This window comes from Mytilus galloprovincialis, chromosome 8 (genome assembly GCF_965363235.1).
Source record: "Mytilus galloprovincialis chromosome 8, xbMytGall1.hap1.1, whole genome shotgun sequence".
In the NCBI taxonomy this organism is placed as follows: Eukaryota; Metazoa; Mollusca; class Bivalvia; order Mytilida; family Mytilidae; genus Mytilus; species Mytilus galloprovincialis.
Window position 1 is genome coordinate 24874074 of NC_134845.1, and position 16005 is coordinate 24890078.

At 32.2% G+C, this 16005-nt stretch overlaps 1 protein-coding gene across 1 annotated transcript in view; it reads right to left on the reverse strand.

The window, feature by feature from the left end:
* The window catches only part of LOC143085385 (uncharacterized), a 129796-nt gene that overhangs the window by 78637 nt on the left and 35154 nt on the right, over positions 1–16005 (reverse strand). The window contains exons 4-10 of the mRNA XM_076261684.1: positions 12394–12564; positions 11925–12065; positions 11141–11254; positions 9226–9486; positions 3928–4048; positions 1201–1423; positions 318–476 (exon numbers count right to left, since the gene is read on the reverse strand). Of these exons, the coding sequence (XP_076117799.1) occupies positions 318–476; positions 1201–1423; positions 3928–4048; positions 9226–9486; positions 11141–11254; positions 11925–12065; positions 12394–12564 (1190 nt within the window). The remainder of the gene's footprint in view (positions 1–317; positions 477–1200; positions 1424–3927; positions 4049–9225; positions 9487–11140; positions 11255–11924; positions 12066–12393; positions 12565–16005) is intronic.

A 16005-nucleotide genomic window follows, 5' to 3' on the forward strand; every position in this document is an offset into this window, starting at 1 on the left:
ATTGACCCCTATATTTTTTTGGCTTTTTTGATTCCTCAATTAATCCCCTATCAATATATACTAGTTTTATGGAAAGTTATTTATTTTGAAACTGACCAGCAAACATCCTTAAACCATTCCACCATAGCATATAGAATTTACTATGCACTTCAACAATAATTTTCTGTTCAGGTTTGATAAAACCTATGCAATCTTGAGTCATCAACAGTATGCCTGCCATTGAGAATATTTCATATACAATTAACTAGTTTTTACCACTTAGTATATAATAATTTTCATTACATTATAAAATCAAATAAATCAATAAAATAACTCACAGATGAATCTGTAGCAGGAACATTTGCATTACTCTGTTTTTTGTCCATGCCATCAACCAACTCAGTACCAACGTCTTTAAGTTCAAACAGATCATATTCGAAACGATCGATTCCAGCTAAGGCATCTGACCATCCTCCCCATGTAAATGTTATGCTGGGCTAAAATACATAAAAAAGATTGTCAGATTAACTCAAATAACAAAAAAGGCAAAAAATGTATCAATAGTTTGGATAAATTTCAGTTTACATTAGTAAATGGTTAACAATAAAAAGCTATAACATCAATAGGGGGGTCAATATGTGCCTTAACAGCTTACATTATATATTAAACATAAAGACTGTAAACAGTTATCTATATATAAGTATAAGAGAAACAGAATGTTAAACAAAAAGTCAAAGCATTTAGTGAAGGGTATAGTGATCCTTCTACAGGAATCACAATAGTTATACACAAGAGGACTTATGTGAAGACAAATTTGTGTAAGCAAAATAAAAATATATGTGTGTTTCCTATTTCCTCCTTACTTACCCTATACTTGTAATTAGCCCACCTTAAAGTTTTTTTTGTCATTTTTCAATAAGCAAAGTCAGAATTTCTCTCCCAATGACTCAATCATGTTTGTCAATGTAAAAAAAAAATATTGTAAAATAAAAAAATATCCCTACCTACCTACCCTATTTTTCTCAAAAATGTAATAGGAAACACATATTTTTTTCTATTTGGCCTTAAAGCAGGGATTCAAACTCATGCTTTTGAGATATCAACACAACACCAACTGCACTGTTGCACATCAGTGATGAGGTTAATAGAACTCAAACAGGTTATACATGCCAGATTTTTTTAAAGAAAAAACAAAATAGTAGATTTATCAAAACATCTTACATTATTAGTAATATCTGTTGCAGTAGATACAAATGAGGAACAAGATGTTCCTGAAGTGACTGAACAATGGACTGGATCAACTAAATCCCAGTGATACTCAAATTCTCTTGTAGCTGTTTGACCATTGTAGTAATAAGTATTGGTGACCTTGTCCCATACGTTCTGCTCTCGATCAGCAACTTTAACATATCCTCCATTGGTAGATGTAAATGCAACAATCACCCTGTAAAAGATAGCATGAATACTACTAATAATGTATTTGAGAGAGCTCGAGTCTCAAGTATGCATTTGTTAATAAAATATTATTTGTATCATGTAAAAAATAGATTTTTTATATATTTAAACAAAGAAAAACAATTAAAGAAAAACTTGACAAAAATTGCATCTATTCATCAACTTGAAACAATGGACTATAGGGTGTAAGGAAAGGCCCTTCCAAAACTTTTTTCAGACTATTTATTTATGCGGTGATCTTTGACGTTATATTTCAATTACTCCCAAAATCAGAAGGGGTCTTCCTCTTCTCATGGAGCACTATCAAGCTGAAGAATGGTAGACCTTAGGTCCTTTTTGTGATTTTTTTTCTAATTATTTGGTTTACAAAGGATCTATGACCTAGGAGAGCCATGGTGTATTGGTTAGCGCATCGAAATACTAACACAGAGGCTCCTGGTTCATTCCCTACTCCGGGGGAGAAAATTTATGAGACTGAATTTAGGCTCTCCCCTGACACCATTACGAGTATGGTCTTGAGAAACAATGATAGTCCATTGGAAGGGGACTATAAATGGCTGAACCATGTTAAGAGAGAGCCATATGGTTATAGATGCGTATTAGTTTCTCCATAGGCGGTAATGGTAACGTTTTCTTCTGTTGCCCAGTCCATATTGTTAACTTGGATATGTGTGATTGCTCGTTTCGAAGCTGAGACATTTTGACATATGTGGTTAAATTTTCAGGGTATGAAGTGAGACTACTTTTCCCGTAAATTAGCAAACCCTGAGTATCCTTTTGTGATGCGGCTCCTCATGGTAAAAAAATCCCATTTTTAACACAATAAGTATCTTTGAAAATTTAATACTTTGACACATTTAATAGCTCCATAGATTTTACACATTTATTCTGTGTTCCCCTACTTTCTAAATTAACTCAAATGGTTAAGCTCAGTCACTTGTTTATCATAGAAAAGTGTCAAATATCACGACATAGAGAATTTTTGTTTACACGTGACTTTTGAGTTCCTCATTTCAAGGGACATTAGGGTTATTGTCCCATATCTCTCGCATGTAAAAGAAATCCTTAGATTTCGAAAAAGAGTAGGCTAAAGTGGAAAGGGATTTATATAAGTTGCAATTGTTTCCCAATCCACTATAAATAAATATGTTTAAACTAAAGAACCTATGAAATATGTTTCCGTAGCTAAACACTATCAAGCAAAATTTGGTAGATTTTGTCCAGAAATATAAATTTTGTGGACTGCATTCATGAAATTATATCAATTGATTTGCTTAATATCAAGTGGCAGTTATTCATGCATAATCAGAAAGAAATCATATCAAAAGACAACTTTCTATTTTGATCAACATTTTATGGGAATTTATTTACTATAAATTGAAATTATTTTATTTAAAAAGAGTATTAATACAAAATACTTTTTGGAATGCTAGTCAGTAGTTACTATGGGACACTAGCATGTCTAGGATTTTAACCAATTAGCAATGGGGTTTCCCAGTCACTGCCACATGTGCTTCTCGTTTATTAATTGTTTTTCAAGATCATACTAATTAACCAATGAGATCCATAGCTAATTTTGAATTAACCAATCAGCGCTTAATTAGTAGGGTTTTTGTTTTATGCACACAGGCGCAACTATTGCTGGAGCAAGGCTTGCTTGCAGCAGCCACTATTATTTTTCTGGGAAAATATTTTCTTCCCACCCTCCAATTATTTTTATTTGCTTAAAGATTTATACGCATTTATAATACATATGTCCATTTGATAAGAAGCATCACCTTCACATATCTTTTTGTATTGTTCAAAGAACTCACAGTTATTATGTACTTTTGAACCACAGTTTTCAACTTGATTTTGCTTTCTTTGTAAATATGTTTATTGCTTTATTGATATGCAAAGAAAATATTAAACTGATTCTTTCTCCCAAACCTGTGTCTGTTTACCTTATTTCTTTATATGTACTATAACCAGTTGACATTTCTTGGTCTTGAAGTGTAAATCAGGTGCCTTTATCTGCACTGTAACTCTTCAGCATTCGGTCAGGGCACCAAAGATATAGCATACTGGTTATTGGTACAACTGACATATATACAACATAATAAGGGAGGATCTGGGTGGGATAGTGTTTTAGATTAATCATTAGGATGTATCGCAATTGATACGTCATTGGAATGCGATTGCAATACACATTCTGAGGTCATGCGGGTTCATACAATACTCAGTCCGACAGTGGGCAGAGCTTTTAAGTGATATCTGTATAGTATACAGATGCAGCATAGCGATATCTGTAGGGCTGTATCTGTATAGTAGAACACCCAATTGCAGGATAAATACTTGTCATCATGTTCATATCCAGGCCAAGATGTTTGGATAAGAGATATACATACTTGTCATCATGTTCATATCCAGGCCAAGAAGTTTGGATAAGAGATATACATACTTGTCATCATGTTCATATCCAGGCCAAGAAGTTTGGATAAGAGATATACATACTTGTCATCATGTTCATATCCAGACCAAGACGCTTTGTCCCAAGTCTCTAAGTTTTTATCTACTGGTTGATTTTTGTCCATCCGAGGGCTTGTTCCCGTTTTTACATCTTTAAATGTAGAACCTGAAAATAAACAATATATTTTAATTGTCATATTAATATATGATATGGATATAACAAGAGCCACTATATTCTGTCTTTAACTCTTCAACAACAAATCCCAGTCTTACTGGTTGTAGGCTTCCAAATGCTGACAAAAAATCCTTGTTCAACTGAAGTTCTGCATATTTCTTATATTTCTGTCAAAATTTGTTGAAAACTGAGCCTTCTCATGGGATTTTTTATAATGTGATTATACTTGGACATTTTTATAGTGATTATTTGAGAACCTGACTTTTAAATGATAACTTGATAACAAGACTAAATTTTTAATTATTTGATAATCTAGGGCTCTTCTTCAAAAAAATAATTAATGAATATGTGATTATAATGGTGAAACATTTTTATACGCCCGTCGTCTTTTAGACAGGACGTATTATGGTATACCGTTGTCCGTCCGTCCGTCTGTCCGTCCGTCCGTCCGTCCGTTGTCCACACTTCGGACAATCACTCAAAAACGCTTTCACCAATTTCCATGAAACTTTATATCTATTGACGTAAGCTCCCTTTCGTTTTTTTTTAATTTCAGATTTTAAGTTTTGGATTTATGGGGCTTTATTCATAAAAAAGGGGGGATTTTCAACACTTCGGACAATAACTCAAATAGGCTTTCACCAATGTCCATGAAACTTTGGTGAATTGTTTATATCTATTGATGTAAGCTCCCTTTCAATTTTTATAAATTTCAGATTTTAAGTTTTGGATTTATGGGGCTTTATTCATAAACTAGAGGCTCTCAAGAGCCTGTGTCGCTCACCTTGGTCTATGTGCATATTAAACAATGGACACAGATAAATTCATGACATAATTGTGTTTTGGTGATGGTGATGTGTTTATAGAATTTACTTTACTGAACATTCTTGTTAACATTATCTCTATCTATAATGAACTTGGCCCAGTAATTACAGAGGAAAATATTTTCTAAAAATTTATGAAAAATGCTAAAAATTAACTATAAAGGGCAATAACTCCTTAAGGGGTCAATTGACTATTTTGGTTATGAAAAACTTATTTGTAGATCTTGTTTTGCTGAACATTATTGCTGTTTACAGTTTATCACTATCTATAATAATATTCAAGACAATAACAAAAAATGATGATTGTGGCCAAGTTTGTATTAATTTAGCCCAGTAGTTTCAGAGGAGAAGATTTTTGTAAAAGATTACTAAAATTTACGAAAAATGGTTAAAATTTGACTATAAAGGGCAATAACTTCTAAAGGGGTCAACTGACCATTTCGTTCATGTTGACATATTTGTAAATCTTACTTTGCTGAACATTATTGCTGTTTACAGTTTATCTCTATGTATAATAATATTCAAGATAATAACCAAAAACAGCAAAATTTCCTTAATCAAAGAGCAGAATGCTCTGAGGGATACGATTGCCATATAGTTTTCATTGACACATGTATAGCAGTTCTGCCAACTTTTCATTTAATAAGCAAATTCGTGAGATTTGGCCAAAATAGAAAAGATCAAAGAGGAAAAAATTGATCCAAGGATACTGCTGCAAAAAAGCATGAACATGCGTGAGTCTCACACATTTTTGGCAGCCCTGGCCTTGATAGTCCAAATAATTATGACGTCTTGAAAGGCTATTATATTTTTTTTTCTTTGACGCCTTACTTCGACGTCGAAGTAAGGCTTCAAAGAAAAAAATTCTAATAGCCTTCCAAGACGTCATAATTATTTGGACTATGGCCTTGAAGGCTTAAAACTTTGCTCAGTGCTTGGAGCACAAAAATCATGCTCGAAACAAGAAATCAAGCAATTTCATTGGTTGATTTTCGAGTATGAGTACAAAAAAACTGACTCGATAGTTTTATGACCGCAAGGCCTGGTACAGCTGGATAGTATTATTTTCAAAACTAATTCAACTGCACATGCAAAGGTAATATAAATCTGAATAGTCACTCAACTTTAAAAATAGCTAATCCCAGATACAAGTGTATGAGCAATGTACTTATTGTGTTTTATTTGTGTGCTATCAATTCCAAGTTTACTTTCCACAGCAGTCACTGAGAGAGAGAGGGAAGGTATTTCACTTCATAGTTCGAGATTACTCTGATGTCCGACGGCTGATTTGCCAGACAACTGCTGGGACCGTGGGGGACTTTTATGCTAGTATACTTAAATAGTCCCAGTCCCATATATTATATCAAGTATTATTGGATGCCGAATTGAATTTTAAATAGGTGTCGATTTGACTAGTTGCCAAGTTAACCAGGTGCCGATTTGACTTGTACCCAGTAATCTCGGGACAATTCACTTCGTATCTTATCACCGTTAATTCTAGGAGGAACCCCATTTCCCAGTCCCGTATATTATATCAAATATTATTGGATGCCGAATTGACTTTTAAATAGGTGCCGATTTGACTAGATGCCGATTTAACCAGGTGCCGATTTGACTTTTTCTATGGGTGCCGATTTGACTTGTACCCAGTAATCTCGGACTATTCACCGTTAATTCTAGGAGGAACCCCATTTCTATATCTTAAATTAATAATAATTTCCTTTGGGTCAGTGGGCATGAATCCTTCCGTACATACTCCTCTGTTTAAATTGAGATCGTTCTTAATATAATACAACATTTATCCACATCTAACGAGTTAATTTTTTCTTGACGATTTTGACGGGAAATACTTCTGAAAGGGAGACAACTCGAAACGATAATATGGAAGACTCCATTTCGGCTAAAGGGGTGTTATAGGTAAAACTTCATTGATTTTATATTTAAATGATGCATATGATTTTAAATTATGCAACAACATTATTAAACCCTCAATAGCAGGCAGACATAGAAAGAATCCAATGAGTTTCAAATTAATTAATAAGCGGGGAATCCAGAACAACCAGTCAATCTGATACCCCTTGAAATCAAGAAAACTATGCGCATGAGCATTAATACATAAACAAACCCGCGACTTGCGATTTGGAACAAGAACGTTTATTTAATTTATGATATGATGAATGAGTCTCAATTTCTTCATGAGAGTACAGTATCAGTTTCATAACGGTAAAATATAGAAAACTCCACTTCAGTTCATATATGACAGAAATAGAATTATCGGATTCAAAGAATTCTCGCATTTATCAAAACTGGGGAATTCCCTCTGACGTGTTTCTAAATTTATAAAAACACTAAATATAAATACTGCTTAATTCTGATTTTCCGTGTTGTTAAAAACTCGCATATAAGTCAAGGGAAAAATCAAACATGAAGATTATGAGAAGAACATTACAGGAAAGTTGTTTATGTTCAATCCTTTTGCTTGTTTTTACCTTTTAAAGCAAGACAATCATAAGAATCTGAGATGTTGCTGAATGTTTAGAATAAAACGGTTGACGTGAGGGAATGAGCCCTGAGTCAACGGTAAAAGTCTACAGATTGCTTAAAAGCAATCGTATCCCAAAAATACCAATTCAGGGGCAGCAACCCAACAACAGGTTGTCCGATTCATCTGAAAATTTCAGGACAGATAGATCTTGACCTGATAAACACTTTTAACCCTGTCAGATTTGCTCTAAATGCTTCGGTTTTTGAGTTATAAGCCAAAAACTGCATTTTACCCCCATGTTCTATTTTTAGCCATGGTGGCCATCTTGGTTGGTTGGCCGGGTCACGCCACACATTTTTTAAACTAGATACCCCAAAGATGATTGTGGCCAAGTTTGGATTAATTTGGCCCAGTAGTTTCAGAGGAGAAGATTTTTGTAAAAGATTTCTAAGATTTACGAAAAATGGTCAAAAATTGACTATAAAGGTCAATAACTCCTAAAGGGGTCAACTGACCATTTTGGTCATGTTGACTTATTTGTATATCTAACTTTGCTGAACATTATTGCTGTTTACAGTTTATCTCTATCTATAATAATATTCAAGATAATAACCAAAAACAGCAAAAATTCCCTAAAATTCCCAATTCAGGGGCAGCAACCCAACAACGGTTTGTCGGATTCATCTGAAAATTTGAGGGCAGAAAGATCTTGACCTGATAAACAATTTTACCCCATGTCAGATTTGCTCTAAATGCTTTGGTTTTTGAGTTATAAGCCAAAAACTGCATTTTACCCCTATGTTCTATTTTTAGCCATGGCGGCCATCTTGGTTGGTTGGCCGGGTCACGCCACACATTTTTTAAACTAGATACCCCAATGATGATTGTGGTCAAGTTTGGTTTAATTTGGCCCAGTAGTTTCAGAGGAGAAGATTTTTGTAAAAGTTAACGACGACGGACGACGACGACGGACGCCAAGTGATGGGAAAAGCTCACTTGGCCCTTTGGGCCAGGTGAGCTAAAAAAGGGGGATTTTCAACACTTTGGACAATAACTCAAAAAGGCTTTCACCAATGTCCATGAAACTTTGGTGAATTTTTATATCTATTGATGTAAGCTCCCTTTCAATTTTTATAAATTTCAGATTTTAAGTTTTGGATTTATGGGGCTAAAAAAAAGGGGGATTTTCAACACTTCGAACAATAACTCAAAAAGGCTTTCACCAATGTCCATGAAACTTTGGTGAATTGTTTATATCCATTGATGTAAGCTCCCTTACAATTTTTATAAATTTCAGATTTTAAGTTTTGGATTTATGGGGCTTTATTCATAAAAAAAAAGGGGGATTTTCAACACTTCGGACAATAACTCAAAAAGGCTTTCACCAATGTCCATGAAACTTTGGTGAATTGTTTATATCTATTGATGTAAGCTCCCTTTCAATTTTTATAAATTTCAGATTTTACATTTCGGTGTTATGAATTTTTATGCTTAAAAAAGGGGGGATTTTCCAATTTTGGGACAATAACTAACACTTTCAGGTAATGAATTTTTATACTTTAAAAAGGGGGATTTTATGAAACTTTGGTGAATATATTAATGTAACATCCCTTTTGATTTGTATATATATTTCTAGTTGATCATATAAATTCATTTAAAGCATAAAAGACAAGTTAAAAGAGCAACGGGCGTATCATGCGCTAAAGCCCAGCCCTTTATTGATTATGTGATGACCTGGACACCCCCATGAGGGGCCTCAAAACTGTGTCAAAATCAACTGAAATTTATCAATTTCCATAAATATAGTTCCTTTATTTTTTTCATTTTATTTTTAAAGAACTTGCTGTAAATTTACAAACCTTTATAATAAGACAGAGTGACTTTTTCCTCAATAACACCAACTCTAAAATCTTTGACATAATGAGTGGAATCTATAGTAACAACTGGTTGTAAATACTTTGCATTTATCTCGAATTTAATCCTTGTATAAGCCACAAAATTTGTCCAGATAATTGGGTGGGGGTCATCCTTGATCCAGTTTGGATCATTCTTTAATTTATTGTGTCCACCAGTGTCAGTAAATTCACAATAATTCCATAAAATTTCTGGTGCTTCATTAACTAAAAAAAGAAATTGCAAAAAGCATTTAAACAACATACATCATTTACATGCATATATGCAGTTGATGTCTATATTATATATTATATATGATTTAATGTTGTCTGTCTTTCTGATCAGTAACAAATGCCATTACTGTGGATGTTTTATTGCAAATAACGTCTAACTGTGTGATAAATTGGGAGAAATCCGTTTGCGCCAAAAATGCGTCCTTTTGCGCCACAACTTTTTTTGTCCAATGCTACGTTTGCGCCACCTGTTTTAAATTACATGGTATCATTTGTGCCAAAAATAAAACATACAATTGCGCCAATCAGAAGAAAAATGACTTCCCTGCTCCTTTTTTCGGACTTGGAACTGGCAGATACCATGTAATTTCCTTTTCTGAAATATATCTTCTTCTTACTGCTGCTGCATGGGTACTTTAATGTAGATAGTAGCTTGTTACTTCACTTTATTGTCCAAAAACACAAACATTGAAGGATGAAATGCATAAAACAGTTCGTTATAATGCCCGTGGAATGCTTCTGCCCCTTTACTGGTACGTCTTGCGGTAGATAGTTTCAGCCCATACGCATGGTGGAAACAAAGCACTGTGTCATCAACCTATGTGACTAAAACATAATCAGCAAATGCTTCTATTTGTCTTTCTTTTGGCATATCTTTTATTAAATATTCAGCAGAGTAACATTTTTTCTTCCCTCTCAATACATTGACTGTCAATGCATTTTAAGTCATTTTTCTCCAGATGCTCATCTTCATGGTGAAATATCTCCGTACATATGATACTTTTAAAGCCAAAAATAAGAATAAATATATACTAATCATTAATACTTATTATAGATATGTGTACAGGTAAATTGGAGCAAATGAGTTCCGAATATTGGCGCAATTGATACATTTGGAAAACAAAATTTGGCGCAAATGATACCCCTGAAAAACAGTAATTGGCGCAAAAGGACTGCTGCCGATAAATTTATGACAAAATAAAAACTCACATTCTGTATTTGATACACAGAAGAGTAGGAAGATTTTCCTGAAATAGCAATAAACAGGCTATATCATTTCAACTTGGAATTATTTTTAATTATGGAATTTGCATAATTTCTTTTGCTTGAAAATTTTAATAAACACATGTGTATTCTGTATTCTAATGTTCTGTGTGGTGCACAAAGAAGAATGCCTGTTTTTAATAGAATGTATTGTACTAGTTTACCTTCATGATAAGTGAAGTTTCTTATTATTTCATATTATTAATTATATTATTCAATTATTGTTTGGTACAAAATGAAGTCAACATAATAAATATAAATAAACAGAAATTTGGAAATCAAATCATTTTTTTTACTATCACTTCTAAGAAGCAAATATCTTGATGAGTAAAAATCATAGAAATGGATTAATGACATTTTAGCTACAGCATTGCATTGAAAGTAGAGTGTGATGGACAAACTCAAACGTCCTACCACTACGCTGCACAATAATAATGAAACAAAAAAAACTGTCAAATTCCTGTCCAACTCACCACAGTTGTTACCCATTTGTTTGATGTGTTGGAGCTTTAGATTTTGTCATTTGGTTATGGACTTTCCGTTTTGTATTTTCTTCGATTTCAGTACTTTTACTTTTTACACATTTTTTTAATAAATTACTTACTGTCTTGACAGTGGGTTCCTTCAAAGTTGGTAGAACATACACAATTACTAGCTAGTTCATCAGTACATACACCTGGGAAACACCTCGAACTATCTGTCCTCCAGGAACATGCCTCTGTTAAATAATAAAACACAGTGATAACATCTTGCCAACTTATACAGTCAATTAATAATCTGATTTTTAGAATTCATCACATGTTTTGCCAAAGCTATATTTTGTAACTTTTCTCACCTAAAACTATGTTGTTTTTTTTTCTCCAAGACTCCATGCTTTTAAAATGCTATACTAACATGACCTATGGTAAAATTGATTGTTTTGTTTAAAATGGTGGACAAAATTGCTATTTCAAAATTTCAAATTGGGAGCCTTCATGGGGGAAATCCCCCACAAATAGTAACAGTTGGCAGATATGATGATCACAAATAAGGGACATAACTCTACAATATCCTATATGTTAGAGATACAGTGCCATATTGACCACAAGTAAGGGGCATGACTCTACACTAATATCCTATATGTAAGCAGCACAATGTCATAATGATCACAAGTAAGGGACATAACTCTACAATATCCTATATGTAAGCAGTACAATGTCATAATGATCCCCAGTAAGGGACATAACTCTACAATATCCTATATGTAAGGAATACAGTGCCATATTGATGACAAGTAAGGGGCATAACTCTATGATTTCTCATGTGTAAGGGACGCAAAGTCATAATCATCACAAGTAAGGGACATAACTCCATAAATAATTAAATGTCCAGGAAACATTTGTACTTACTCTGACATTTTGTTTTATCTACATGTTGTGTATAAGCTCTATAATAACGGTTTGGTTGTAACTCTCCCTCACACCATTGACATTGATGATCAGATGAAGATGTACAAACTCTGTGGTTACAATTGTCTATCTTTGCACATACTAAAATAGAAATTCAAATACTATAAATTCAGAAATTAATATTGTGAATTTGTCATCTTAAACTAAAATGCAATTTTGATTTTTGCCATACTGAGAAAAATCCTGTTTAATTCATATAAGAATTTCAAAATGCCAGTTTGAATTATTATAGATAAAAACTGCAATTTATATATGTGTGCATGTAAAACAATTTTTTTTGGTAGAGGGGTCGAAATACAACACTAACAACATTTTCCAAAAGACCAAAAAAGTGAAAAGGTTTATTTTAACAAAACACATTTGACTATTATAACAAAATGGATCTTAATATAATTATATTATAACTTACTTCTACAGTATGGGCCATCACTATAAAAACCTGTATTACAACCACTACAAGTATCTGGTGCTGTACATGATCCACCACTTTGGTAATAGTAACCTGCCCTAGTTCTTATGAAATCATTTCCATATTTTATATTACAGGCTCCATTTAAATTCGTCTTCTTACTACATAATGCTATAAAATAAAAACAAAGTTTTGTAGTAATCTAATTAAGTTATATTACATAGATCTACAAATTTAACTGTCAAATTGTTTTAAGGATTATGCAGCCTTTGGCTTTTTCAATGCTAAACTGTAAACATATGTACTTTGGCAAACATTTCAAATCATGGTGTCCAAGAGAGAGTTTAGACACTAATTATATATAATGGAAATTCTATTTGGAATTGTCCAACAGAGAATTTAGACACTAATTATATATAATGGAAATTCTATTTGGAATAACATGTTATTTCTATTTATTGATTTTCATTGAAATCCTTGCACAACATAAAGTATCTAAAAACTTTGTGATTTTCTGATACATTTTTTTTTTCCAAAACCAGTTTTCTAAAAAAATCAAAGTGATGGAAATCACTCATGGAAAGATTAGAAGAGTAGTTTGAATAATTTCATATTAAGGTATGGTGGGGAAAAATGAACATTAATAATGCACTATTGCTGAAAATTGCTTTAATTAATTAATAAACAGCAGGTCTTTAGAAGGAAAAGTGCTTTTCCAGTATGAGGATAAAATGAGCTCAAATTATATAATATGGGTCTCTTAATTTGCACAATTTAATTTAAACTGCAGTTTATATCTTATCCAAATAGTGTTGCCTGTTCTGAACCTGTGTCAAAATAACAAAAAATTGCAAATCAAAAATTCTTCTAGTAAATGTTACCAACTATCCTCATGTATCCTTGTTAGACATAAAATCTAGACCAACAGCTAAGAACTTTAAAGTGAGAACAAAAATAATCTAAAAATGTTGTTTTGGGGCATTTTGTAAGTTGAAACAGGGTTATATGACATTGAAGATTAAATGTTGTAGAGTGCCTTTTGATAAATTTTTAAAGTATTTTTCAACACAGCTAGGGCATTGAAAATGTACTTTTTCAATGTGAACAAATTAAAAAACTTATTTTATTGAAATGTGGATTGTTTCTTGATTGCAAAATATATATTCACTTCTAATAAAAATTCAAATGACTAAAAACATAATTATTGATGGGGAATAAACTAATAAACAATGGTTTGTTATAATTAAAAATTTCAAAATTTTAAAACTGTTTGTGAACTAAAATAAATCTAAATTGTTGATTTTTGGAAATTTATCAAGTTAATTATAGGCCTTACTTGAATACCTTTTATATATTCATATTTATATTCATATTTCATTTTTTTTTAAAGATCTTTTTAATCCATTAATCATTTATCTTTCAGACATAATTTACAGAATCACTTTATGTAATGTAGATCAAAAATAATAGGCAATAAATCTATCATACTTATATATACCGAACACATCTAATATATTTGTGTATTCAATTATGAGGTCAAATATTTGTGTATTAAGAATTAGATGTATATTGAATTGTCTGTATAATTATGAGGTTGATAAGTAATGTGGTCAATTTGATTGACAGTTTAGGAGGTGGGGCATTGTATTTAAAGGTCTACCTTGCCTCTGATTGTTTAGTGATAATGAGAGTTGTCAATCATACTGGTGGCCTTCGGCTGTTGTCTACTCTATGGTTGGGTTGTTGTCGCTTTGACACATTCCCCATTTCCTTTCTCAATTTTAGTATTGTATCAATACTCAATTACCTAATCAAAATGTTTTTACAAAAATGCCTGTACATTAACACACCTTAATGTCACACATTCTTGATTGAACTGCTCAGTTTTTATGTGTATTATGTGCACATACATGAGAACCATAGGGAACTATATTTCAGTGTGAATACATTAAGTAACAGTAGCTAACCTGTCCTGTTGTTAGGGAGGCCGGTGCCTTAGTAAAGATTTAGAATAAGTTCTAATCTTTCCAAAAGTAAACTTAAAAATATAAATATTAAAATCATCAATTTATTTATAACATTAAATTTATCCATGTTTTATCCAATTTTTTTCTTTAAGTTTTGTGTTTAGCATCCTGAATGCCGAACCCTATACTAGAATGACCATTTAACTTCAAGTGGAGGGTTATGTTTTTTTTCAAAAAAAATATTGATTCCCAAATTGATGAAAAAGAATATTCTGTTCAAGCAGAGGGCAAAATAAATTATTCTGAATCCAGATTTCCAAACTACCTTAAAGTTTTAAATTTTGAACAAAATTATTTGATTGATAGCGTTGAAAAACTAAATAAAGTTGTTCTCTTAATTACTGACTCAAACAAAAAAACATATCCCCCCTGAAGTTAAATGGTTGCTCCTAAATGTAATACAATGATTCAATGTAACTCAGTGTTTTTATTTCTAATGTAACAGCTTTAATAATACAAGAACTTAGTATGGCATATTTATCCTGTCAACATTAACTTGAACTATAAATGGCTGTAAATTTCAGAAAGTTTTGCATGCTTTAATTATTGCGATTATTGTACAAAAACACAAATGTTAGATTTTCACTTAAGAATTGAATGCTTCTTTTTGTAACTTCATTGGGGTGTAAAAGCGTTGACCGAAGTACATTTTGTATGAAGCGCGGAAGCGTTTCATTCTAAAAATGTGCGCACAGTCAACGCTTTTACAACCCTATGAAGTTACAAAAAGAAGCATTCAATACTTATAATTACATTTTTTAGCTAGGATCATGAAAATACGAATATTATCATTTTTTTATTTAATTCACCTGTGCACTTTATTGTGGGATCTCGTGTTATCATGAATGATAAGTTTTATTGTGTAATGCAATTGCGTAGGGAATAATACGTGATGTGCAATTGGCCAATCAGAATAACGTATTATAATGATTATAATGAAACATACATCTAATGTAATTATTGTAATTTAAGAAAGTCTCGCAAAGAAATAATTCTGTGTGAATTTAAAATGTGAGTTTTTATTTTTGCAAAACAGATATTTAAACTGTTGCAGTTTTCACCATTATAATAACTAAGGGCTCCAAGGTGCCTGTGTCACTCACATGATACTTTTATTTACAATTGATGCATGAAACAATGCAACAGTTCTTTGCAATATTTTTGCTTTAGTTTAAGTCAAAACTGCATTTTCCCCTTATCTTCTATTTTTAGTCATGTTGGCCTTGTTGGTTTGTAGGCAAGGTCATCAGACTCACTTTTAAAACTAAATACCCAAATGATGATTGTGGTCAATTTTGGTAAAATTTGGCCCATTTGTTTCAGAAGAAAAGATTTTTGTTATAAAGTTTACAAATATTTACAAAAAATCATTAAAAACTTACTATAAAGGGCAATAACTCCTTAAGGGGTCAATTGACCATTTTGGTCATGTTGACTTATTTGTAGATCTTACTTTGCTGTACATTATTGCTGTTTACAGTTTCTCTCTATCTTTAATAATATTGAAGATAACCAAAAACTGCAAAATTTTCTTAAAATTACCAATTCAGGGTCAGCAACCTAACAAGGTGTTGTCTGTTTGGTC